The sequence below is a fragment of the Triturus cristatus genome, chromosome 10 (assembly GCF_964204655.1).
Source record: "Triturus cristatus chromosome 10, aTriCri1.1, whole genome shotgun sequence".
Lineage (NCBI taxonomy): Eukaryota > Metazoa > Chordata > Amphibia > Caudata > Salamandridae > Triturus > Triturus cristatus.
The window spans coordinates 1059053282-1059080649 of NC_140593.1; the positions used below are offsets into that span (position 1 = coordinate 1059053282).

Sequence of the window (27368 nt, forward strand, 5' to 3'; positions counted from 1 at the left end):
GATAAGTTACTTACCTGTAATCCTAGTTCTCTTCCAGGGGTATCCTCATCAAAGTCATAAGCACATGAATATTCCCGCCCATGTGCGGGACCCCGGAAACATAAAAATATATGTGGAAACATATATGTAACTCTATATAAATATATAAAAAACACAATGCAGCCTTCCATAGTAATGCTGAACAATGTTGTAAGAAATTCCCCTGTATATAAATACACTCCAATAAAAGCAGGGAGAAAATGCACATTTGAAAAACTGCTTTAATAAAACAGCAGAAATCACCATCTTACAGGGAAGAATGAGAAAACATTGTCAGCACATAGGCTGCACTGCATAAAAACCTTACTGTAGAAAGCTGAAAAGCTAACCCACAGAAACACACAGATAAACTGGCACCGTGCCTTTAAGGCAGCCATGACCCCTAGCTTCCCATCATGCCTCAGGGGTGACAGTTAGGTCAGTGGTTCTTTAGAAACATCTCATTTACCTGGGGAGGCAGGTGGGTTGCTTATGACTTTGATGAGGATACCCCTGAAAGAGAACTAGGATTACAGGTAAGTAACTTATCCTTCTCTTCCAGGGGATCCTCATCAATAGTCATAAGCACATGAATAGAATAGCAAGCCCATCCCCTCATCCTGTGGGCAAGTAACCATAGTACAATCAAGATACATAGTAAACAGAAAAGCATATAAAGACTCCAAAACCAGTTAACATTGGAACAGATTCCTCAAGGAGGCCTGGCCTCCTTGGGTATCCGCTCTGGAGTCAGAATCCAGACAGTAATGCCTGGTAAATGTAAGGACCGATTTCCAAGTTGCAGCCTTGCAAATCTCGGCCATCGGTACATTGTGTAAAAATGCAACTGTAGCAGCCTTGCCCCTAGTAGAATGAGCTTTGGGGGAGGCTAACAGAGGCTTGTTCACTATTTGGTAGGCCAACTTTATACAAGACACAATCCATCTTCAAATGGATCTTTTAGAAGCTGGAAAGCCTGTTCTAACAGAGCTGTTTTTTTACAAACAATTGCTCAGCTTTTCTTATGGACTTTGCTCCCTCCAAGTAGAATTTGAGAACCCTCTTGAGGTCTAATGAATGAAGAGACCTTTCTGCTGGTGTAGCAGGACTGGGAAAGAAAGAGGGAAGTGAAATCGCCTGATTTACATGGAAATCAGACACTACTTTGGGCAGGAAGGAAGGGTGAGTTCGCATAACCACTCTATTATGATGGAAAACGTATACGGTTCCTTAAAACAGAGTGCTTGGATTTCACTCACTCTGCGTGCTGATGTAATAGCCACTAGAAAAGCTACTTTCCATGTAAGGTGTTGTAATGTGGCCCTATGAATGGGTTCGAAAGGAGGACCCATCAATTTGGACAAGACTAGATTCAACTCCCAAGGTGGAGAAGGAGGTCGGACAGGAGGATAAACCTTCTTCAACCCCTGTAGAAAATCCTTGCCCACCTGAAGTTGAAAAAACAAAGGCTGGTTAGTCGATTTTCTATGTGCCGTGATGGCAGCCAAATACACTTTTATGGATGTATACTTCAAACCAGATCTGGCCAAGTAGAGCAGATAGGGCAACATTACCTCTTCTTGCCCGTGAATTGGATTCCACCCATTACGGACACACCACAAGTAAAACCTTTTCCATTTAAAGGAGTATGAGGTCCTGTGGATGGTCTTTTTGACTCCCGCAAAATGTCCATGCAATCTTGAGGGAGGTTCAAATGTCCGTACTGTAGGACTTCAGGAGCCATGCTGTCAAGCTGAGCGAGGGAAGGCTGGATCTTCCCTCCCATTTTGGTCAGGAGGTCCGGCCTGCACGGGAGTCTCCGATGTGTGTGCACTGAGAGGTCCGGATACCACCATTGGCAAGGCCAGTCTGGTGCTATGAGGATCATTGTCATGCTGGATCGGATCAGTTTGGCCACAAACTTCGGAATGAGAGCGTGGGGTGGAAAGGCGTATGCAAACATCCCTGACCAGTATTTCAAAAGAGCATTCCCCCTCGTTCCTGGTCGGTAAAACCTGGATGCAAAGGCGTAGCATTTTTTGTTTTGATCGTCCGCAATGAGGTCAATGAAGGGATGACCCCATTGATGAAAAATGTTTGCCACCACGTTGTCGTTGAGCACCCAGTCTTCTTGTTCGTCGAAGTGACGACTGAGGGCATCTGCTCGCACGTTCTGCTCTCCCGGTAGGTGCACTGCTGTGATCAATAGGTTTCTGGCTAGCAGCCAGTGCCAGATCGCCTGGGATTCTAGAGACAGAGGGCTAGAGCGTGTTCCACCTTGTTTGTTCAAGTAATACATGGTGGTTGTATTGTCTGTTTGTATTAGGATCGATTCGGACTGAATCGACGGTTGAAAAGCCTTGAGGGCTAAATGAACCGCCCGCAGTTCCAGTATGTTGATATGATAGGTCAGTTCCCTGCTGGTCCACCTGCCCTGAGTTTGCAGATGACCCAGATGTGCTCCCCGTCCCTGAAGGGATGCATCCGTGATCAGGGATTGTGTTGGCAGCGTTTGATGGAATGGGACTCCCACTAGAAGACTGATTCTTTAGTTGTAACTACCAGAGAATGGACATCTTCGCTGATGGCAAGAGGAGAATCCGGTCGGTCCACTGACCTGAGGATTGGCCCCACTTGTCCTGCAGATCTTGTTGTAACGGTCTCATCCTCAATCTGGCGTTGGGTATGAGAAAAATACAAGATGCCATCAACCCCAGCAGAGAAGCCACTTGTCTTACTGATGGCTGATGAGTTTGGAGGATGACGTTGCTATTGACTCTCATTGATGACAATCTCTCCACGAAGGAAACACTTTTCCGAGGTCGGAGTTTAGGGTGGCGCCCAGATAGTGGAGTGATTGGGTCAGTTGAAGAACCGATTTTTCCACGTTGACATGAAGGCCTAAGTGTTGCAGGAGGTCCAGGCAGATGTGAAGGTGTTCCTGCATCATGTGGGAGGATGATCCCTTCACCAGCCAGTCGTTCAGGTATGGATACACGAACAGACCTTGGCGATGTAATGCTGCCGCTACCACTGCCATGCATTTCGTGAAAACCCTCGGGGCAGACTTTAGACCGAAGGGTAAGACTTTGAACTGGTAATGTTTTGTGCCCACCATGAACCGCAGGATCTTGCGATGCCGTGGTGTGATTGGGATGTGAAAATACTCATCTTGGAGATCCACCGAACACATCCAATCGCCTTTTCACAGATGTGGAAATATTTGATGGAGCACCAACATTCCAAACTTTTCCTTCTTGATGAACTTGTTCAGAGAACGTAGGTCTAGAATTGGTCTCAACTTGTTCGGTTGGTCCTTTTTCTGAACAAGGAAGTATCTTGAGTAGACCCCCTGTCCTGTCCGTGCAGGAGGGACCTCTTCTATGGCCAGTTTCCTGAGAAGGGTCAACACTTCCTGACGTAGGAGATCTAGATGTAGCTGACGGGATTTCACCGGAGGAACCTGTCTTGGGGACACGCAAAAACGTAGTGCGTAACCATTGTCTAATATATTCAGCACCCACTGGTCTTTGGTGATGTTGCGCCACTCTTGACTGTAGTTTGAAATACTTCCCCCCACTGGAGTGTGCAACGGTGCTAGAGGAAGCAGAGACTCATTGCTTCCCTTGAGTTTTTGTTGTGGAAGAGGACTGCTGTTGGTGTCCTCCTCTTCCTCTCGAGGAACGACAGCCCTGGAACTGGGACTTGTTCTGCTTGTTTTGCGACCATTGAGGGGTTTGAACTCTCTGTTTGTAATTTTTACGATTGTAGGACCTGTAGCGTCGTCTAAATTCCTTTTTCTTCTCAAGGCCTACGGCCTTTAAGGTGTCCAACTCAGCCTTCATTCTAGCCATTTCCTCATCTGCATGTGATCCGAACAGGGAGGTGCCAGAAAATGGGAGATTTAAGATGCGTTGTTGCGCCTCTGGTTTCAACGCAGTCAGACGCAACCAGGAAGATCTTCGTGCACATATGCCATGTGCATAAGAGTGAGGCGACAAAGACACCCCATCCGCCGCAGTGCTGATTATTTGGTTGGCCACCAGAGCGCCCTCCTGGAGAATTTCAGAGAAATCCTGCTGGTCCTCCTTCGGGAGTTTGTCTTTGAAGCGCTCCAGTGAATCCCATAAGGACCTGTCATAACGGCCCAGCAGAGCCGCAGCGTTAGAAACTTGAAGAGAAGACACTGCAGAGCCGCAAGTCTTCCTCCCCCAAGAGTCTTGTGCTCTACTTTCCTTATCCGGAGGAGCTGAGGAGGAAGAAGCAACTGCGTGTGTCTTCTTTGCAGCAGACACAATGACAGAGTCCGGTGGCGGATCCGATTTGAGGAAAAGAGGATCTGAGGCAGCAGGTCTATATGTTTTTTAAGATACGTGCAGGAGCTGCTTTCACCAATGATGGAGTAAGGAAAACGTCCATTATCGGCTCAATGATACCAGGGACCAAGGGTAGTAATGGTCTAGTCGCAGACCTCTGATGGAGGGTCTCGAAAATGATCGACGTGGTGGACTGAGGAGCTGACATGGTGATTCCCAGTTTTTGAGCACCTCTGCAGAGAACATCATGGAAAGTGTTCACATCGTCGATGGGTGACACCCTAGAAGGAGGACTATCCGTGAGGGTGGGTGAGTAGTCCCTTTTGGATGAGTGTGTCGAAGAGGAGGACCACGATGGTGTTCGCCGCCTCTTGCAGTGACTCGGAGTCGATCTGTGCTCAGGAGATCTGCCTCTGTGTTCTCTGGTCCGAGTAGTGGGGGACCTGTCCACTTCCTGCACCAGACGTTGTAAGGGTGATTTGTGCAGAGGACTGGAATAGTCCATAGGTCGTTGGGCGTGACCCGTTGGTACTGTTTGCCAATCAGGGAGAGGTTGGAGCCATCTGGGCGAAAGATGAATTGAAGGAGATCGCCGTCTCCTTGGACAGCCTCCTGGAGACCTTGGAGGCTCAGGTGAGTGAACAGAAGAATTGGGTGACGTCGCAATTGTCCGGGGTGAGCTCCGGATAGAATGAGAGGACTCTCTGTGACTTCTGGAGCGTGATCGGCGTCTTGATGAGCGATGTGACGTCGATGGAGAATGCCTCGACGTCGACCGGCTCTGTGTCACCATCACTGGTGAGTCCCTTGATCGTGATCGTCTCCTCGACGTCGATCTCACCTTCGACGTTGTATGATGTGACGTCGTACCCTTGGAACATACAGATTGCACCTTCGACGTTGAGCGTGTAGGGGACCTCAACCAAGAATGGATGGACGGAGAAATCCTTCTCGATGTCACTTCCTGGTGCCTGTTCGATCCCTCTCTTGACGCTGACCGTCTGCTCGTCGCCGACGGAGACCGCCATCTCGACGTCGAACGAAGTCTGGTGTATTTCACATTGGGCCTCGACGACAAATGATTCTTCGACGTCGGCGAAGATCTGGCCTTCGACGTCGAACGTCGCTTGGAGGACGACGGAGGTGATGATTGCCTTGCCTCTGGTGACGAGGCCTGTCTCGACGTCGACCGTCGCCTTGTTGACGTTGACGGAGACGCCTGCTTCGACGCCAATCGCTGGTGACCCTGCGACGGCGGAACATGTCTCGACGTTGACCGCTGCCACCGACGGAGAACCATGCCTCGACGTTGGGCGAGCCCGCACCAACGGAGATCTACTTCTCGACGCCGATCGTTGCCGGGTTGACGATGGCGGAGGATCTGACATACCTGTTGTCTTCATCGACGACCGGTGTTCTCTCGACGGCGAGCCTGACGTCGATGGTTTTCTTGTCGACGTTTTCGTTGGCGATAAAGGAATTTGCGGCGCCGAGCCAGACGCTGATGGAGATCAGCTTGGAACCTTACTTCTAGATGGAGTAGTGGCTCTCTCTTTCCTCTTCTTCATCGGAGACCTGCCTCTTGAAGGAGATTTCTTCTTTTCAGCGAGCCCATAGAGGCGAATCCTCTTCCTGTCCTTAAGAGTTCTTTTGGACAGTAGCTGGCAATGCTGACAGGTCTTTGGATTATGATCAGAAGGAAGGCAGAGAATACAGACAGGATGGGAGTCTGTTTTAGCCTTCTTCTTGCCACAGGCAGGGCAAGAGTCAAGTAGAGAGGGCATTCTTGACTGGAAAATAATGCTCAACTCTCTCAAAAATAGCAGAGATGGGGGCGTGGCCGGCCAAGATGGCCGAACGGACATAACCCGTCTCGGCTCCCGGTCCAGGCGCTGTCTCGGTGTGGTTTGTAACGGTTGCAGCGGCTTTCACTCACCGTCCACGGCAGTCGCTGCAGGATGAGCATGTGAGGCATCAGCGGAGAGTGGTGGCGGATAGCCCCGGGAACTGCGGGAATATTCCTTTGCGGGCTGCTCGGTGCAAGACGTGCCAGATTAAAATGGCAGCGGGACCTGCACGGTGGCTCCCGATCGCGCGTCTCCAGTAAAGATCTTGGACCCGCCCCTGGATTGCGGCATGAGAGGCAAGTGTTGACCGGCCTGGGGGCACCGCCGATATCTCTTGCCACTGGCTTAAGCTGCTGCACCTCGCCTCTCTACCAAGTGCCTGACTTTAAAATGGCGGCCGCACTGTAGTTAATGGCGGCTGCTGTTCGCACCCACTGCCTGTTGCGTGGATCTCCCTGCTGGCTTTTCACACGAGAGCCCCCCTGATCGCTGCAACCAGTTGCTCCTCCTCACTGGGCCCTGTGGGAATGCTTGAGCTTTGACTTGGGGAGTTGGGCTTGCTGCACACCCTCGCTCGACATCTCCGGACTCTTGTGCCACCCCCAATCTGTGGGACCTCCAGCGCTCCCTATTGAACGGTCTGGCTGTCGCCCTCCTACTTACACGATGGCGCTGGTCCACAGGAGCTGACCCTCGAGGGTGCACGAAGGGTTCGAATTTAATCTTGACCCTCCCACATCCCCGCCGCAGCGGTGATGCTTCTGTATCCTCGGGGGCTACCTGGCTGGAATACTGAGAGGGCCCATCCACAGGTTGCACGGCGCGGGTTCGGAGTGATGAGGAGGATGACCCTCTAGACGTCACCTGAGGCTGTTTCCCAGTCAGAGCCTAGTGCCCAGAGTTCCACTACGCTACAGCAACTTTGAGGGAGCCGCTCTATGCCGCCTAAGAAGCCATCTGCCAAGACTCCCAATAGGGTCTCAGATTTTTTCTCGACTACAGATTCACGAACGACGGTACGAGGAGAAACAAACGCTGCCACTATGGCTCTAACAAAAGCGGATCTTGTGTCCATGTTTCAAGACTTCAAATCTGAATTATGCAAGGACATTGGCCAATACATCAAATCCTCCATTGACCAGCTGCGCTCCGACCTGTCAGATCGTCTGTCTTCCTTGCAGCAAGACATAGACTCCGTCGGCACAAGGGTTCTTGATCTCGAAGCCCACCATCAGGAGCAAGAACAACTCTCTACCAAATTCCGGGATAATGTGCGCGCCCTTAAGGAACAATTACTCCAGTCACAACTAAAGGCAGAGAATATCGAGAATAGGGCTCGGCGGGAGAATATACGTATCAGAGACATAGAGGAGGGAGCTGAAGGGCCTGATCTGGAGGCCTTTGTGGTGGGTCTCTTTTCGGAGCTTTTTTGCCCACAGTCTTTCAAAATAAAACTGGACAGAGTCCATCGAGTGGGGTCTCTGCAACAGGGAGAGAAGAAACGGTCGCGCGATATCTTGGCAAAATTCCACTCCTACAGGGTCAAAGAGGTGGTTCTGCAGGCAGCCAGGACTAAGGAGTCCATCTCATTCCAAGGTCACTTCTGCTCCATCTACCAGGATGTCGCGCTATCGACTTTAGCTCGGAGACAATTGCTCAGACCCATTACCACTAAGCTTCGAGGCGACAAGATCAGGTACAGATGGACCTATCCTTTTGGGCTCAGTTTCGAATTCCAGAACAAACGACACCATATCACCGACCTCCAGGAAGGCTTGAAACTGCTGGACATTCCGTCTGGAGAGGATGCCACTGCTCTCGGCAAAGCTGGGAAATCATCCCGAGGAGCGTCATCCTCCTCAGCCTGGTCGCGCAGGGAGAGGCGCTGAACATCTGCTGGGAGCTCCGGGGTCTGCACGTCGCGGACTTCGGCCTACCAGCAGTGAGGGCTGAAGTCTCCAGAAGCCTCCGCTGATACACTACAGGGGCCGGCTCCTACTGGGAGAGTCGGGAGGGTTTCCTCCTTGGGCCCTGCTGCGGCCCCTCTCTCTGAGGCTGCGGAGGCTCGCTCTCGGAAAGGAGGGTTTCCGGACGTTGTGGACCTTTCAAGTAAGACTGATGTTGTTTCCTTTTGATTATAGCACAGAGGGCTTATCCGTCAAGGTCTCTCTAGCTCTCGAATACTATCTGTGATCTGCATTGGTGGTCATAGTTTGTTTATCACTGTGAATGCTTTCTCCATGTGTTCCTCTCTTTTACCCCACACACGAGACTACACGTTCTACTCACATGTCCATCGTACTTTTTCCCGGTTGGATTACATCTTTATCAGTCAGTCTTTGCAGTGTGCGTTACAGGATACCCAGATCTTCCCCCTCTCAGTATCTGATCATAGTCTGTTCTCTGTGTGTCTCAACTGGCTCGGGAGTGCCCCGATCACTCCCAGATGGTACTTCCCGCCATCGCTCACACGCGACAAGGAATCCTGCTCCAAGCTAAGAAACGCCATAACTGATTTTTTTAATACTAACAGGCCAGAAGATACGTCGGAGTTTGTCACCTGGGATACCTTGAAGTCGGTTATTTGAGGGGAGTGTATCGCCCCCAACGCGGCATTGAATAAACAGCACGCTCGCGAGAGAGCTATTAGAGACCTAACTGATGGATCTTGAACGTACCCATAAAACTAATCCCACACGACAAACGTTACGCAGTCTCACGGCCCTCCGAGGTAAACTCAGGGCCATTTATGACAACAGGGCAGAATTCACACTTCTCAAGTTGCGACTCTTATCATACACCCAGAGCAATAAAACTGGTAAACATCTTGCTAGACAATTGAAAGATAAGCGGGAGAAAGAATACATAGGCAGCATTTTGGGCCCTTCGGGGGAAATTATACATAGGGACAAGGACAAAGCTGAGATCTTTGGGAATTTCTATGGGAACCTATATGCTGGGGATTCTTTAGATCCGGACGCTCAACAGGAATACCTCCAGTCATTGCCTTTACCCCAGGTATATGAGGCATGGAATGATTTGCTCACCGCTCCTATAACCATAGATGAAGTCCCCATGGTCATTACAAACCTGAAACCTCACAAAGCCCCAGGGCCGGACGGCTATACGGCTCTTTTTCATAAAACGTTTACCCCCGATATTTCCCCCTATCTTGTACGTATCTTTAACAAAATGGCAGAAGATGGTACAACTTCAGGCTCCATGTCTGAGGCGGGGATTTCAGTGATTCCCAAATCGGGGAAAGATCTCCAGCGTTGCGCTTCCTATAGACCGATCACCCTATTGAATCTGGATGCTAAACTGTACTCTTGTATTATTGCCAAACGCCTAAATGACCTCATGCCTATCCTCATTCACCCAGATCAATCGGGGTTCATCAAAGGCCGTCAAACGCACGATAATACCCGTAGGATTATACACCTAATAGAAAAGTCCAATAGACGCCAAATCCCTGCAGTCTTAGTGGGCTTGGACGCCGAGAAGGCCTTTGATAGGGTGGATTGGATTTTCCTCTTTCGCACACTTACGGCATTCGGCTTTGCGCCCAAATTTCTCAATATGATAAGAGCTAATTACTGTCTCCCCCGCTCTAGAGTGGTGATTAACGGGATACAGTCATCTCCCTTTCTCCACTCACGAGGCACGCGTCAGGGCTGTCCCCTTTCAGCTCTACTTTTTGCTCTCAGCATTGAACCTTTAGCACTAGCGATCAGGAATAATCCTGGCATTCAGGGAATACCATTCACAGGAGAATCCCATAAAATATCTCTGTACGCAGACAATGTTCTTTTGTCTCTATCTGAGCCCGCGTCGTCTCTCTCGTACTTGCAGTCGGAACTCGAGCGTTTCGAATTAGTGTCAGGGTTTAAAATAAATATGGGTAAATCGTACATACTTAATCTTACTCTCTCACCTTCGGAGAACCTCAGGCTCTAGCCTCTTACACCGCTATCTTGGGCTACCTCGTCCATCCAGTATCTGGGGGTTCAGTTGACGCCGAGAGTCGAAGGTCTCTATGCTGCCAACTCCCCCCCCCATACTTGCGCGCATCCAAACGGACCTTGCGAAATGAAAACCCCTTTTCCTGTCATGGTTGGGCCGCGTACACGCCATAAAAATGACTCTCTTGCCCATGCTTCTCTACCTATTTCAAGCCTTACCCATTGAAATGGAGAGTGATTTCTTTCGGAAAGTGAAGGCCATGATCCTGCGCTTTATATGGCAGGGAGGACGAGCACGCTTCTCTTACTCTCTGTTGCGCCGCCCCCGTACTGATGGGGGAGTAGGCCTCCCAGATATCCTCCTATATTACAAAGTGGCACAGCTCCGGGTCCTGGTTGAGTTGTCCCAACGGGAGTCCGAAAAACATTGGTTACACATGGATCGTAGCATGACAGGGCAGACTATATGGGTCTAGTGTGGCGCTCACGAAGGGACAGGCCCCAGAACGCATACATCAGCACCCCCACGCGCACCACTCTTAAGGTCTGGGATTCGATCTCGGGTGACGATAGGTGGACCTCATTCCCAGCCCCTTTACCCCGCTCCACTTTAATCCAGCATTCCCCCCGGCCCAGCATGAGGGACCTTTTGATGCTTGGAGAAAGGGAGGCTGCTTAGCTTTAACACATTTGTTCCATAATTTCGACCCTCTTACTTTCGATCACTGTTGGCGGAACTATGACCTAGAGAACACAGAAAGCTATCATTATGTGCAATTGATTCATTGGGCCCTTACCCCTCAGGTACGGGAGGCTGCCACTCGGCCTCTCACTAAATTTGAGGCCTTCCTCACCAAGACTACTAATATGAAAGGGGTGATCTTGTTTATATATAGCTTCTTACTTAAAACGGCACTATACCCACGCCCCAGTTATATGTCCATATGGGAAGACCTGATTCACCGTCCTATTTCCGATGAGGAATGGACGCACCTTTGGTCCGACATGGTACGCTTCAATCATTCCACTGAACTCAGGGAAGCTCACTTGAAGACCATGATGGATTGGTATCTGCATCCCTCCAAGCTTCGGCAGATCTTTCCCACCACTTCAGATAGATGTTGGAGGGGTTGCGGACTCCTTGGGGATTTCCAGCACGGTTATCCGCCCCTTCTGGGAAGAAATCCTGGCTCATATAAAAGATATGTTGGGCTATCCCATCCCCACTACCATGGGGGGAGTCCTTTTGGGGCTTCGTGACTCCTCCTTAGAACACCAGACTCGGGCTGATAAAATGATAATGTGGCTTTGGTTACTCTGGCAGCTGCTTGGAAGAGGAGGGAGGCCCCAGCTATCTCCCTTTGGCATTCCCGTTTATGGAGACTGCTTAGCTTAGAGCGTATGGCTGACATTTTCAGGGATAACTATAAGAACTTTGAATTTAAATGGGGACCCCTTGCCTCCTTCCTCTCCAGAGGCCTTCCATCGGCTGTGTGTCCCTCCTCCATAAGAGCCCTTCATCTCTTTCAGTGTTGATTAGAGTCCCAGTGTCGAACACTTTCTTGGTTGTATAAGTTTCGCCACCACCACGGGTAGGGTGGGGGGTGGGTTGTGTTTTTTTTTTCTTTTTTCTTTTACCTTCTGTTTTTTTGTCTCTTTTTTTCCCCCTTTTTAGTCACATTATCCCACGTTGAGATCCGTTTGTACATGTTTTGGCACTTAATGTACAGCACTTCAATTGAGCACCTTGGGTAAACTACTGTCGCGGGAGGAAGTTGAGCTCTCTATAGAATTGCCGGCCTACATTGTACTTCGGCAAAGACTCTTTTAAGCTCCAGTACGTTTAGAGGCTGTATCCACCATTCAGCCTATTTAATGGGGACAGGAGCTGGTTTATTTGATTAATGCATTTTGTCCAACTGTTATGGTTTTGCTGAGACTTTTTGATCCCCTGTGCCGGAACATGTGATGGTACTATTTCAGATTGTAAGCTGTAAAAATGTAATAAACATAACTTTGACAAAAAAAAATAGCAGAGATATACTCCAACCACAAAAAGACGTCGAAGTAAAAAGCTTTTGACAGAAAAAGAGAAGTATTTTCTGACAGAAATCAGAAAAAAAGTTTGAGCTGAAGTAACTAGGGACCTTATAGAAGGAGCCGGAAAGAACAACTGACCTAACTGTCACCCCTGAGGCATGATGGGAAGCTAGGGGTCATGGCTGCCTTAAAGGCAGGGTGCCACTTTATCTGTGTGTTTCTGTGGGTTAGCTTTTCAGCTTTCTACAGTAAGGTGTTTATGCAATGCAGCCTATGTGCTGACAATGTTTTCTCATTCTATCTTGTAAGATGGTGATTTCTGCTGTTTTATTAAAGCAGTTTTTCAAATGTGCATTTTCTCCCTGCTTTTATTGGAGTGTATTTATATACAGGGGAATTTCTTACAACATTGTTCAGCATTGCTATGGAAGGCTGCATTGTGATTTTATATATATATATAGATATATATATATATATAGAGCTACATATATGTTTCCACATATATGTTGTATGTTTCCGGGGTCCCGCACATGGGCGGGAATATTCATGTGCTTATGACTATTGATGAGGATCCCCTGGAAGAGAACAGTGAGTGTCTGTACTCCATTGCGGAACGTGGCAGTACACTGCAAGTTCTCTTTGGATAGCTATATCATGAAATTTCAAGCCGACCTACAAAGTTCTGCAATGCTTTGTAGTTGGGCTGTAAAATATTATTGATAAAAAATACTTTAGTTATTGTAGCAGTTTTCTTTAGTGTTTTCCACCATACACGTTTCATTCATGTGTTTTATTCCAGAAGATCTGTTGTAGGAAATAAGCCACTGGGGTCCCATCAGCAACGGGACCTGTGGTGAGTACATATTGCCCTTCAAAGCTTCAGAAAGGGTGTCAGTGGCGGGAGCGGCAAAAGGTAACGTCAGCCTTGATGCCAAATATCCACGCACCAGCTATGGGATATTCCCCCACATTAACCAGTCCAAATCATGTAAGTGAAACTTTTGGTGTCTCCTAAGGAAGGGAGGGAAGAATCACTTGCTTGTAGTTATGCTCATCTTGGAAACCTGACGATGGTTCAGACACTCAAACAGCTGAACAAGAAATTGAATTGCATGTATAAACATTATAACACACACTGCAAACTAGGCACCCGCCAAGATGGCGGCTATGAGGAGTTCAACTAAGCAAAAAAGAAGCATTTTCAGGGCCTTTGTGGGAGTCAGGAGAGAAGGCGAGTTCTTAAGTCAGTGGGAAGCTGATTCCACAGTTTTGGCACCACACGCTTTGTGTGCCAAGCCGCCTTTCTCCTGCCCCTGCATTCTACTTTCAAACAAGAGGCTGCCTGTGAAGAGAAAGTCACAGCTTTGCACCGAAGGCACCCCTGCCTGCAGAGAGTCCTGCTGGAGCAATAGAAGTAGAAAGAATTAGATTATGCAGCGATGAACGTTTTGTGTAATGAGGCTTTTAATAGGCGACAGCAGCTATTCCAAACCCGAAGGTACTGCCAGGGGGTTTAAATATTGACGACAAAAAAGCATTTTGCTGGATGATTAGGATGGGGTTATTCTCAGTCCCAAAGCAAAGAGACTTAACTGTCTCCATCTCTCCTCCACAGAAAGCACAAGCCCTGTAGTCTTGTGTGAAGAAAAGAAAATACTGTAATGAGCAAGCTGTGTGGCAACAAAAACTGAGGCAGACCATCACTTGAAACCCGGATCCATTCTCTATTTTTCTATACATTGATGAGCCCACGCTGCTGTAAGCACTGCTCATCAGCTATCTCAAGAGGTGTCCAAGCAGCATGGCTCCTTCATGGGCGAGCCACAGGCTTCGCAGCTCCTTATGGATAGCTCCATGTCGTGGGTAGGTGGTCACGAGTGAGCGAATCACTGAGTCTAATGTTATTGGTGATGATGCAGTGTTAGATGTGTGCCAGGGCTGGTGACAGGGAAGAGGTGTAGTTCATGCGAGATCCTTGCCCGAACTAAAGCTGGTTTTGGTTGCATTCAGTGTGCAATGAATATGTATTCTTTAATACAACTGACAACATTCGGTGTTAGCAATTCAATGATCACTAGTGAACAACCAAGCTCCTTTCACCTCCACTTCAGGGGGTTGCATCACCGACTCCCACATCATGCAACAGAAAATATTTTACAGAGGCGGATTCTCTTTTCACCAGACAATCCAAAGTCTCAATGAAAGTAACGAGGCAGCCCCTCATTCTTACTTTGTACACTCAGCCAAGAGAATCCACATTCTGTGACAAACATACTCTGCGCCTGCGTGCCCTGAGAGTCTCCTGAGCCAGGGATATACGCCGTTGCCCACATTTCGTGACATTCCACACCCAGGGCACACTGGACCTCGGCTGTACGTTGCTTAGTCTGGTTTCTGCACTACTCAAGGTCCACAATGCACCAAAACTCTCATGCTGCAGACTATCACTCCATACTGCACACCCTCAGCCACAGTGTGCACACCCTCAGTCATGCTGTGCACATGTACTAGTATGCTTTGCTCAACCTCAGCCATAACCTTCCCTCGAATCTACACTCTGCCTGGTGTCATCAATACTGTACAGACCGTCAGTTATGCCCTTTCCAGCGGCTGACTGGATCCGCACATCCGTAGTCAGGCTCTGCACAATCTCAGCCAGGTTTTGCAAGCCCCCTGTCAGGCTCCCCAAACCCCTAACCAAGCTCTGCATTCCCAAATCCATACCCCGCTTACCTGCAACCATGCAATGGACCCCCAGTTACACTGTGAGACTGCCTCCAACCTTTGCAAACCCAAACCCTAAGTCCACTCTTCAAACTCTCGCTTACACTGCACTTCCTCAACCACGCTCTACGGACTGTCTGCAACACTCTACAGACCCTTGGCAATGCCCTACTCATACTCAGCAACTTTTCTATACTCTTAGTCACACTAAGCGGGGAACAGCCATTACAACGCGGTTATTACCACGCTGTGCAGTTACATCGCATGCGTTACAACGCATGCGATGTTACAACGCTATGTCATTAGAACGCAAGTCTGTACATCGACTTGCGCTAGATGGCGTGCTAACATTACAAATAGTGTAGTTTACTATCCCAACACCTTCCCTACTGTTAAGTGGACTGGAGTTGGAATAGTAAATTACACTTTTTTAATGTCAGCACACCATCTAGCGCAAGTCTATGTAAAGACTTGCGTTCTAATGGCATAGCGTTGTAACATCGCATGCGTTGTAACACATGCGATGTAACTGCACGCGTGGTAAAAACCCGCGTTGTAATATCATACATCCCACTAAGCAGATTCAGAGTCATGATCTGCACACACTCAGCAACGAGCTGCATATGCTCTACAATTCTGAGACCCATACTCTGTATAGTCATTCGCACACTGCGTCTCCCCAACACAATTGATCACCCCAGCCCATTCTTTGCACATGCTCAGTTGCACACTGTTAGCATCAAGTTTGCTCTCCATACTCTCAGCTACAAACTCCCTTCTCTTCAAACAACCGTATATTTACCCTGCATGCTCCGTATACTATGTCCCAACTTTAATACCCACTTGGCCAGGTTCTGTTTAACCCCAGCCAAGCTCTGCTGGCCATCAGCCATGATGTGCAGACCTGTGTAGCCCAACACACGCTAAAACCCTTCTGAAATACCTGCACTCCTTTAGGCACTCTCTGCACATCACTAAACAAGTGCTGCACAACTTCCGCCATAACCTTTAAATCCGATCACTCTGCTGTAAACCACATTTTGCAAGTGTGACCCAGATTCTGCGCACCGTAAACCTTGCCTTCCACACCCTCTGGCACGTCCTGCCTACCCTCCGCACACTGTTGTCCACAGACACATCCTGGACCCACAGTCCCAAAACATACTCCTACATGATATGCAAACACTTAGGAGTGGTCTGAGTCGTACTCTGCACAGTACACGCCATATTCCACAGATGTCAAACAGCAATCTTTGCATGCTGTATAAAACTGACAACATCATGCTGTAGAACTTCAAGCCCATAAAACATGCCACCAGTCGTACTTTGCACACCCTCAACTGTATCAGGTTTACATGCACTTGGCACACCCTCAGGTTCACATTCCACTCCCTCACCCTATATAATAGCATCCCCACTCTGCAAAGTTTCAGCTACACTGTTCATTCTCAGCGATGTTCTGCACACCATCTGTGATGCTCTGCACAGCGACAGCTATTCTCTTTACACCCTCGGTCATATTATGCTTTCCCTCAAGTCACTCTCTGCACATGCCCAGTTGTGTTGTGCACACCGCCAATCATACTACTCAAGAGTGTTTTATCACTTCGTTGGACATGCTTTGCACGTGATTACCGCACTCTGCACACCCTTGGTTTCATTCCATACATTCTCAGGTGCAATGCTGTACAAGTCCAAGCACCCAGACGCTGCACTCCATCAAATACACCACAACCATAGATGACTTACCCCTAACCATCAGAGCTGTACCTGCTCAAGCACACTGCACTCCCTGAGCTGCACTCTGCATGCATTTAAAAATTGTTCTGCGGGGAGGAGCCTAGCGCTTGACCAAGATGGCCGCGTGAGCTCTGAGCTCCCGAGACCCTCGCGCCCTCCGTCGACTATCCTGTCTCTAATCCTGTCTGTATGCATGGCATCGTGTAGATGACCTGTCAGGGAGGCGATTGATGCTACCCGCGGTCGGATCGCCCACCGGGAACCGGAGTTACGCATGGCGGAAGATTGCGGCCTATCTCCGAGGGATGCCGGGGCTAGAGTTGGCAGGACGCCCGACTTCTAGTTGAACAACAACGGCCAGGCGAGGTGTGAACTGTCGGATGGAGGTCCCCGTCCTTTCACTTTCGCTTTCTCTCCCTTTGTCTGCCCTGCCCCTGGAGAGCTCTTGGTGGCTTTATTATCCTTTGGACGCTTTACATGCTACTCTGGCGGCCCATTGCAGAACTAATTACTCCTGATTCCCCTCGTTGAGAGAGGGCCGTCTTATCTGAACCGACCTGCTTGGTACCAACCATGTCGGGCAAAGCAGAGGTGGATCGGCTGAAGCCTAAATCTACCAGGCGGGGTGCCTATACTCAGGTCAATAATATGGACCGCTATGCTCTGCAGAAGGGATCACCGAGTGGGTCGAGCCAGTCGCCGGATACCCAGAAGGAGGCCTCGCCCTTGGCCCCGGAGCTCTCGCTGCAGGATGTCATGGGCGCGCTTGAAGGGATGCAGACTTCGATTGGGAGACAGTTTGATGCCCTGGCGCATAAGGTGGATGCCATCTTGGTGGATGTCAATCTGATCCGTGCGGACTTGGGCAAAACGAATGAACGGGTTAAAACCCTGGACCTCAAGACCACGGGCCTCGCCGATGATGTCGCGGAACTGCAGACCGAGGTTCGTAAGCTGAGGACCGAGAGTGATCTCGCCGCCCGCCGGCTGGAGGACTTTGAGAGCCGGGCCAGGCGCAACAACGTGCGCGTTATCGGGGTCCCGGAGTCCTCGGATGAGGCTTCGGTTGACCTGCTCGTCGAGGACTTGGTGCTTAACCATCTGCAGCCTAAGGGTCTTGGGAAGTTCTTTGCGGTTGAAAGGGCCCATAGAGTGCCGGGTGGGAGGCCCAAGGTGGGAGCCCCACCGAGGCCGATTGTCGCCCGGCTCTTTCGTTTTCGAGATCGGGACGCTATCCTGCAAGCATCGAGGGTGACGGGCCCGGTCCCCTTCCAGAACGCGTCGGTGAATTTCTATCCGGACTTCACCCAGCAGGTGCAGAGGCAGAGACAGGGATTTCTGGGGGTGAAGAGGCGACTTCGGGAGAGGGATCTGAAGTATGCCATGCTCTTCCCTGCCAGACTACGTGTGGTGTACGAAGATCGGACATTCTTCTTTGAGTCTCCTGTCATGGCCGATGAATGGCTGGACGCTTTGCCCCGGCGGCGGACGGGAGAGGATACTGCCGCGGATGGGGACAGTGGCCGGGATGGGCAAGGCTGATTTTTCGGAGCCGGTCTGACTTTATTTGATGACTTGATTAGAGTGCAGTAAATGCGGAGGGTTGCGGGAGGACGAGGGGAGCTCTTTCCTCCCTTAGGGTTCTTTTTGTAGATTTTGGGTTTTGTAGGGCGACAGGCACACTTCAAGTTGGGGGGGCTTTGTAAGCTGCAGCAGGGGTGCAGGGTGGGGGGGATGGTTGGGATTTTGGGGTTGTTGTTGGGGGGTCTGTTTCTGCAAGGCGTAGTGATCATCTTCGGTATTGTCCCATGGTGGCTCTTCGGGGGGGGGTGGGCCTCTTTGTGTTTGGGGATGGGGGTAGATTAGCTGGAATGTTAATGGTTTGGGGGATCGCATTAAGCGCGGGATAGTTTTGCAACACTTGAAACGGTCAATGCCAGATGTTGCCCTACTGCAGGAGACACACCTTATAGGTAACACGTGCTATGCTCTTAATAGGAAGGGTTATAAATTCATAGCTCATTCGGGATTCTCCTCCGGGTCTAGGGGTGTGGGCATCCTTGTCAGGGCCTCGCTACCATTTGAGGTGGACTCCACCGTTGTTGACGATAGGGGGAGGTTTGTGGCGGTGGCGGGGAGGTGGGAAGGTAGAACTTTGGTTTTAGTTTCGGTTTATGTCCCTCCAGCCCTGCAGGCCTCCACGTTTGTGGATCTGGGTAGGCCCTTGCTGGATCTCCCGGGGGGTATGTTAGTGGTAGGGGGGGACTTCAATGCTGTCGGCTCTGGGCTGCTGGATAGGTACCCGCCCAGAGACACAGGGGGGGCTCAGAAGTGGTTTCCAGACTTCCTAGACACACTCGGCCTGATAGACTGCTGGAGGCTCCGACACCCCACACAGCGTCAATACACCTTCCACTCCGGGGCGCATGGTAGCCTTTCTAGGATTGACTATCTGCTCACTTTGGCTGTGCACGCCCCTTTGGTTTCTGAGGCCAGGCACATGGCGCGTGGCATATCGGACCATTCGCCAGTGTGGGTCAGGCTGGATGTCGGCCGAGAGGGAGGGGGAAGGGTGGCTCCTATTAACCCCTGGTACTTTCGAGATTCCAAGATGCGCAGCGCACTGGTGAAGACAGTTAAAAAAAATGTCAAGGATAATCAGGGGTCCGTGGAATCGGCAGTGTCGCTCTGGGAAGCATTTAAGACCGTGCTGCGAGGGGAGGCCCTCTCACTTGTAGTGGCGGCCAAGCGGCGGAGAGATGGCGAGGTTATGCAGGTGGAGGAGGAGATCGTGGCTTTGGAGGGAGCGCTAGAGGAGGAGGTAACAGCGGCCTCACTGCATGAGCTGAGCTTGAAGCAAGCCGAGTATAAGGACCTTGTGACAAATGCCGCTAAGACCCTCAGTAGGGAGCAGCAGGGCCGCCTGTATGATGTTGGTGACAAGGCCGGGAAGCTCCTAGCTTGGCTGGATAAAAAAGAACGGGTTAATAGAGTAGTGCCGGAGCTGACGGGAGAGGGGGGAGAGGTGATTGTGGAACCTGAGGGGATTGTCCAGTGTTTCTCGGACTATTTCCGTAAGGTTTATGCCTCAGTGTCGGATAGGCCGCCCGGGGACTCGCGTGACCTCTTGCGGGATATCGCTCTGCCCTGTCTTTCTGATGTAGATAGAGATGATCTTGATGGAGACTTAACGGTCGATGAGGTGGCGGGAGCTATTCGCGTGCTGAGCTCGGGCAAGGCCTCGGGCCCGAATGGCTTGCCGATTGACCTGTATAAACTGTTCCCGGATAGGGTAGCCCCTCACCTGCGCGCCATGTTTGTGGAGGCGCGGGGGAGTGGGACCCTCCCGTTGGACCAGAGGCTGGCGACAATTGTTGTGATACATAAAGATGGTAAACCCCGAGATAAGTGTGCCTCATATAGGCCCATATCACTCCTCAACGCCGAGCCGAAGATCCTGGCTAAAATCCTGGCGGGCAGATTGGTCAGGGTACTTGGAGACTTGATTCACCCTGATCAATCCGGTTTTATTCCGCATCGCAACACCGCGTTGAACCTTCGGCGCCTTCATGGGGTGATCGCCAGGGCTGGCACGCTGCGAGAACCGGCTAGTGTGGCGTCTCTTGATGCCACGATGGCCTTCGATACGGTGGAATGGGAGTATTTGTGGGCTGTGCTAGCCAAGTTCGGCTTTGGCCCTGGTTTTGTGAGCTGGGTGAGGTTGCTGTATGAGGGACCCCTTGCGAGCGTGGTGGTAAATGGCCGGGCATCGACTCCGTTCCGGCTTGGGAGGGGGACTCGGCAGGGCTGCCCCCTGTCGCCTCTGTTGTTCGCCCTTGCTCTTGAACCTCTGGCGGCGTGGATACGCTGGCACCCGGATATACGTGGCCTTCGGTGGTCGCCCGAACACGAGGACCGCATTTCGCTATACGCTGATGACATCTTGTTGTATCTTGCCTCGCCCAAGAACTCACTCATAGTGGTCTGTGACGTTCTTACATCCTTCGGTAGGAATTCGGGTCTCGTCATCAACTGGAGTAAATCGTATTTATACGTCCTGAGTGGTGAGGTTCCGCCGGTCCCGCGAACTTGCTCGATCCAGATTGCTCAGCAGGGCTTCGTGTATCTGGGGATCTTTATCTCCATGGACCCCGCTTTGCGGTATGAGAGAAACCTGCTCCCCCCCCCTGGCGCGCCTGCGGCGGGATGTTGAGGGCTGGCGGAGGCTGCCGCTCTCCCTCGTCGGGCGCGCTGCCTTGTTCAAAATGATGTCCCTTCCTCGGTTCCTCTACGCATTGCAAAACACTCTAGATTGGGTGCCGGCCAAGTACTTTCGGGAGGTCGAAAGCCTCCAACGGACGCTGTTGTGGGATGGGAGGCCGCGGATAGCGATTGCTAAATTGACGCTTCCATGGTATGACGGGGGTATCGCGCTTCCAGACATCCGACGCTATTACTGGGCCACCCAGTTGTCCGCGATTAACCACGGTTTCTATGGCCCGACCCTCAGCCCTGGTTATGCCATGGACAGATGGTCGTTGCGCGGTGGGAACTATCTTAGGGCGTTGTACTCGCGGTCCCTCGACTCATCCCTCACGGGGCCCACTGGGGTGGCGGTGCGTGTATGGAAGATGGCGACTGACTCTCTGGGCTGGAAGGATAGGCTCACCTTAGCTGCCCCGTTGTTTGAATCTGAAAGGTTGGGTAGGCTTTGGCATACGAAAGGGTTTGATAAATGGGATTTGATCGGCATTTCCAGGGTTGGAGATATGCTGATTAAGGGTAGGGTGAAGTCCTTTGAAGAGTTGCAGAAGGAGTATGAGTTGGGGGCGTCTGAGTTTTTCCGATATGTTCAGGTGCGTCATGCCCTGCGGTCAGTCCTTGTGGAGGGTGAGAAGGTGCCGGAGTCCTCTCCTTTGGAGGACCGGATCCTTGATGGCCATATGCCGGAGAGCACGATCTCGCTCATCTACAAGAAACTGATAAATGTTCGGGCTGATGTGCTACTGGGGCTGCGGGACCAGTGGACTAGGGACGGACTCGAGTTGGATGATGAGGACTGGCAGTCTGCTGTTTCCTCTCCTAAGGAGGTTGCGATCCCGTCGCGTCTGAGGCTGGTGCAACTTAAGATCCTGCATCGAGTGTATGTGACGGGGCCGCGACTGGTTCATATGGGATTCTCTGAGGAAGGCCTATGTAGGAGGGGATGCGGTATGGTGGGTACTTTCCTACATATCATCTGGGAATGTGGTGTCATCACGGAATTTTGGAGGCGAGTTCATGCGGTGATGGGGGAGGTGACGGGCATTGCTATGCAGCCGGAAGCGCGGTGTTGTCTCCTGAATGTCTGGGGGCCCACTGACCATGATGAGGCACAGACCCAGTGGGTGACCCTGGGTAACATGGTTGCTAAGAGGGACATCGCGCGCTTGTGGGGTTCCGGGGGGCCCCCCACGTTAACTGCGTGGAAAGAAAATATGGACTGGAGTATGCTCAGGGAGAAGACAGTATATTGCGCCAGAGGCCGCCCTCGGAGGTGGCATGCCATCTGGGGGCGGTGGAATCAATACAGGGGGGGAATATGTCTTGCCCCTGATCTGGATCCCCCCCGAGGAACAGCTTTCTTCTTGACGTTCTTTCCAGCTCAGTATGTAGATGTGATGGTTAATTGACTTCTTGGGCCTCTGCTTTTCCCCCTTTTTCCTCTTATCATAGTACTGTGACCGTTAGACGATTGGGGTCCGGCTCCCCCTGAGGGGCTACCACCGTGGGCATTCAGTGTTGTTGCCTTGCTGGGGTTTGTTGTGTGTTTGTAATTATTTAAAATGGAACCTTCTCACTGCTCCTTCAATGTACTGTGGACGATTCTCTGTATTCTCCTAACGAAGCTGCCGAACCTCCGGGTTGTCGGCTGAATAGCTGTGTCCAGATTCTTGAAGAAATAAAGGTTTAAAAAAAAAAAAAAAAAAAAATTGTTCTGCACGCCTTGACAGTGAGTTAGTAAAATGTCACCTCGCCTTTGCACACCAGAAGTCAGGGTATGCTTAATGCCCGCATCCTGACCACACCTTCAGCAAGTCCCTGTAATTCTGCATCCAAGCTGGGTATTACCCAGTGTCCACCTTTAGCCAAGCTTTGCACACCCTCAGTCATGCTCTGCTAGGCACTCAGCCATACTCTGAAATACCATCATCCATATTCTGATGGCCTGCTATGTATGTTATGCATATTTGTACAGCACACTATCACCCGGTAGAGTATCCTGGTGCTGACCAGGTGCAAGTCTAGGTATACCTAGGGCACAGTGTGACTACTCAAAAAGCTAGGTCTTTAGCATCTTGCGAAGTTCAAAAAGTGAGAACGACGCTCTTATGTGTAGCGGCAAGTCGTTCAATGCTTTAGGAGCAATGTAAGTGAAGACTCAACAGTCAGATCTGTTTTTCCAAAAGCGGGTGATTTGTGCAAGCAGGTGTCTGGAGGAGTGGAGGTGACTGGAAAGTTTGTGAAAGCAGATGCAATTGTTGAGATACGATGGACCAGTGCCTTATAAGTGTGGGTAAGGAGTATGAATTATGCTAGTTTGAGAATAGGGAGCCAGTAGAGTTCCTTCAGGTGTGGTGTGATGTGTGTGTGGCTTGGAAGGTTGAGAATGATTCTGGCTACCGATTTCTGAATGGTCTAGAGCCTTTTGTTGATCCCGGCATAGGGGTTTTCTCGTAGTCCAGTTTTCTCGTGACCAGGGCATGCATGACGGTTTTCCAGGTGCTGATTGGGAGCCATTTGAAAATCTTTTTCAGCATCTTCAGAGTATGGAAGTATGAGTCGGTGACGGTACTGACTTGGGAGGTCATGTTGAGTTTGCTGTCGATGATGATCCTTAGGTTCTTGCGGTGGTTGTGCAGGTGGGTGTTGGTCCTAGCTCTATTGGCCACTAGGTGGAGTTCCACGTGGTATGCTCTTTCTGAAGATCATGATTTCAGGCTTGTCGGTGTTCAGCTTTAGACAGTTGGTCTTTATCCAGTGGGTGATTTCAGTCATGCATGCATTGAACTTGATCTAGCTACTTGGCGTCTTGTCCGTGAGGGAGAGATTGAATTGCATGTCGTCGGCATTGGAGAAGACATTGCTATCGTGAGAGCAGATGATGCTGGCTAGAGAAGTCATGAATGCGTTGTAGAGGGTCAGGCTCAGAGAGGAACCTTGAAGAACTTCGCATATGACGTTGTGGCTGTTCGAGGTGTACAGTGCTAGGCTGACTGACTGGGTCCTTCTAGTAAGGAAGGAGAAGATCCATCAGAAAGCGTGCCCTTGGATTCGTAAGTCGTGTAAGCATTGGATGAGGATTGACTGTGTCAAATGCTGCAGAGAGGTCCAGGAGGATGAGGGCTGCTGTGTCTCCTCTGTTAAGAGTCATGCAGATGTCATGTGGCAGCGGCAAGAGCAGTTTCTGTGCTGTGGTTGGGTCTGAAACCAGACTGAATGGTGTCTAGAAGTTGGTGGTCGCTGTTATTTGGTGAGGTGTCTGTTGATGATTTTCTCTAAGACCTTGGCTGGGAATGGTAGCAGTCTGTAGTTGGCGAGCGCTGAAGTGTCTGCAAGGGGTTTCTTCATCAATGTGAGGACATCTGCATGTTTCCAAGCATCTGGGAAAGTTGCAGATGAGGTGGAGGCATTTGGAATGGCTGTGAGAATGACTCTGAAGGGTTGCAGTCCTCTAAAGTAACTATGGTGGGAGCAAGAGTCCGATGGGTCCTCTGAGTGAATGGTCTTCAAGGTGGTGGTGGTCTCTTCTGGGGTGACATGCCTTGTGGTTAGCATTGTTTCTTAGAATAAAATTGGAAGGTGTATGGCGAGGTCTGACGGGTCTGGTTGAGGACTTAACATGGCAGTAATTTTGTTGAGAGATTGTTGCAGAGGTCCTGCGAAGAGTGAGTGAGTTGGAGGCGACCAATGGTGAGGGGAAAACTTTCAGAATGGCGAAGATTTCTTTGATTCTGTTGGTGTTGGCATCGTAACGGTCCACCAGAGCGGCACATTTGGTGGTAGCGTCTCAGGATTTGAACGTGCTCCTATCTGCATTGTCCTGGCTCATTCTCCATTTGTGCTCCAGTTGTTTGTAGTGGTGTTTCATCAGTCTGAGTTCCTCCATGTACCAATTGGCCTGGGGTCTAGATCTTGTTGTATTGTTGTGTTTGAGGGGGGCGAGTAAGTCGGCGCAGGAGGTGATCCACTTGTTGAAATTCTTGATAGCTTTGGGGACGCTGGTGCTGTGTTCGGGTCAGTGGGTGTTGGAAGCGGTGTTCCAGTCTTTGTCAGTGATGCTGTTCAAGTTTTGGCGGGCTGGTCTGTCAGGGGTGCATGATCATTGGACGGGATGGGGATGCTGAAGTTGACAACGGCATAGTCTGGCCAGGGAACTAGTGTGGGCTCATCGATTAGAATGTTGCTTAAGTCAATCTAAATAGGGTTGAGGGTGTGTCTGGTGACGTGGGTAGGTCCTTTCACTCGTTGGGTGAGGGCCCAGGCTTCCAAGATCCTCAATCAGTGCTTTTGAGCTGGGATTGGCCTATTCTTCCAGGTGGAAGGTCAGGACTTTGAGTAGGATGTAATTGGTAGCATCGAGGGTGAGAGTGGTGCAACGCAGTCCATGATGGTGCCGGTGAAGTTGGTGCACCGTCCCAGTGGCTGTAGATGAGAGTGCCATTTAGGGTGGAGCGGCTGCGACATGGAGCTTGAACTACAGTGTGGAAGGATGACGTGTCCGTGGATGTGGTGTAGCTTATGGTGTTCTTGTGGATGAGGGCAATTCCACCGATGGGCTTATGAAGTCTGTCTTGCCAGACAATCATGAAGCCAGCGGGGGGTAGATTTGGCGGTCAGGTGCCGATGCAGGGTTTAGCCAGTTTTCCATGAGAAAAACGTATGCCAGGGGCATTGTCGTGCACCTGGTCCCAGATCTCTTTGTCGTGTTTGGTTAGTGATCGGGTGTTGAGGGGTATGCATGTGAGTGTGGAGTGATATGTGGGTGGTTGCAGGACTAAGTGAGTGTCAGAGGGTGGGATGTTAGGTACTGTTGGTGCGGTGTTGGGTGTGGGTAAGTGCATGAAAACTTGCAGGAAGCCCAGGAAAATATTCCCTTGGTGCTGTGTGGTGACACAGCAGTGTCTGCGCCAGCAGCTTGGGTTGAGGGGATGGAGGGTCGCAGCATGTCAGCGGTGGCAGGGGGAGGACCAGGGTGCCTGGCTCTGAGCGTGGTCCAGGCGCAGACAGGCGCAAAGATGCATGCCTTGGGCACGTTTGCTGCACACATATACAGCACATCAATGCTGCGGTAGCTATAGTAGGTTCTTGGAGATGAGAGGAGTGATGTCACTTCCTGTGCAGATGGATCATGGGAAACCCAGTGATGTCACTTTCCGTGGCGAAGTGAGCTTAAGAATGATGATGGATTCAACCCAGTTCTGTGACTGGGGGCGAGTGTCTGAAAAGTTTCAGCGCTCCGTCCATCATCCCCTTGTGTTTGCTTTGGTGGTAAAACAAGTCAGGTTCTACTACACTCTGCATCCTCTCATCCACATTCTGCAAACCTTCGACCATGCTCTGTACAGCCTTTGCTAAGCTCTGTCTTCAAGAAGCCATAGAATGAAAGCAAGAGCAGTCAGGCTAAAAGACCAATATTCAAAATGTCTATATGGAAGGGTTGATATGGTTCTAAAGGACTGTTTGCAGACACTTCAGTTTTAGAATGACTCTATTTCTGTGTCCATGATTTGTGACTGTTCCACTTAACACAATGCAGTTTCTGTAAGCTAGAAAAAGCATGTTAAAAGAAGCTGTCTTTTATACATGTTTGTTACAGTATTTCATCTCTTCAAGTGGCTTACCTGATGGTCGTGCCTCTATTACATAGCCCATAGTTGGCTTGTTTCCTGAGCTTCCCTCAGACCACTGGAGAGTCAGACCAGAACTCGATTTTGTAACAGAAACTTCCCGAGGTGAGCCTGGAGCTCCTGAAAGAGAAACACAAGGCCTAATTATGCAGTTGTTGCATTAGAAGGTGAAGGAATTATGTTTACACTGCAAAGTCCACAGTGAAAGTAAACAACACACTTTGTAGGACAACAGGTTAAAATAGAGTTTGTCTCCCACCTTTTCCCTAAAATCTGTCATATAAAAAGGCTGACAAAACAAGCACCCCGCATCCACAGATAGAGAGGAGAAGACATCTGAAAAGTCACAGCTATACTTTTCAAGGTTAACTCATATAGCCCTTGGCACACATTGTAGACGATCTAGTTTGAAAATACGAAAGGGGTCCTTCCAGTGATTAAAAATGGCCTAGGAATGAGTGTTTTTCAGCCACTTCCTATTAAACATCAATTAAAATGGAATGTAGGACATATTATAACAGCTAAAAACTAAAAGTCCTAAAAGCTATTTCCAAAGTGCTGACTTGCAAACACAGTCCAAAACAAAGGGAACATGTACCCGTTGCAGGCGGTTTTATGTAAAGAATGGTACTACACTTCTTCTGAATTAATCCAGCTGAATGATTAGTCTCAACTGCAGTCTGAAAGAAAAACACGTGCCAGAGGCTGGGAGAAAATGATCTCGAAACTGCCAATGAGTTTGGGTCAAGTCAAGGACAAGTCCTTAGGCTGTAAATGCATGATCAATCTGGACAAGAAGAACATTCACCATCATCATAATGGTCAGTTACA

General features: G+C 50.1%; 1 protein-coding gene across 2 annotated transcripts in view; it reads right to left on the reverse strand.

The window, feature by feature from the left end:
* SDK1 (sidekick cell adhesion molecule 1) overlaps positions 1-27368 on the reverse strand; it is a 2285003-nt gene that overhangs the window by 100888 nt on the left and 2156747 nt on the right. For both annotated transcript variants that reach the window (XM_085629198.1, XM_085629197.1), the window contains one exon: positions 26532-26657. In XM_085629198.1, the coding sequence (XP_085485324.1) occupies positions 26532-26657 (126 nt within the window). The remainder of the gene's footprint in view (positions 1-26531; positions 26658-27368) is intronic.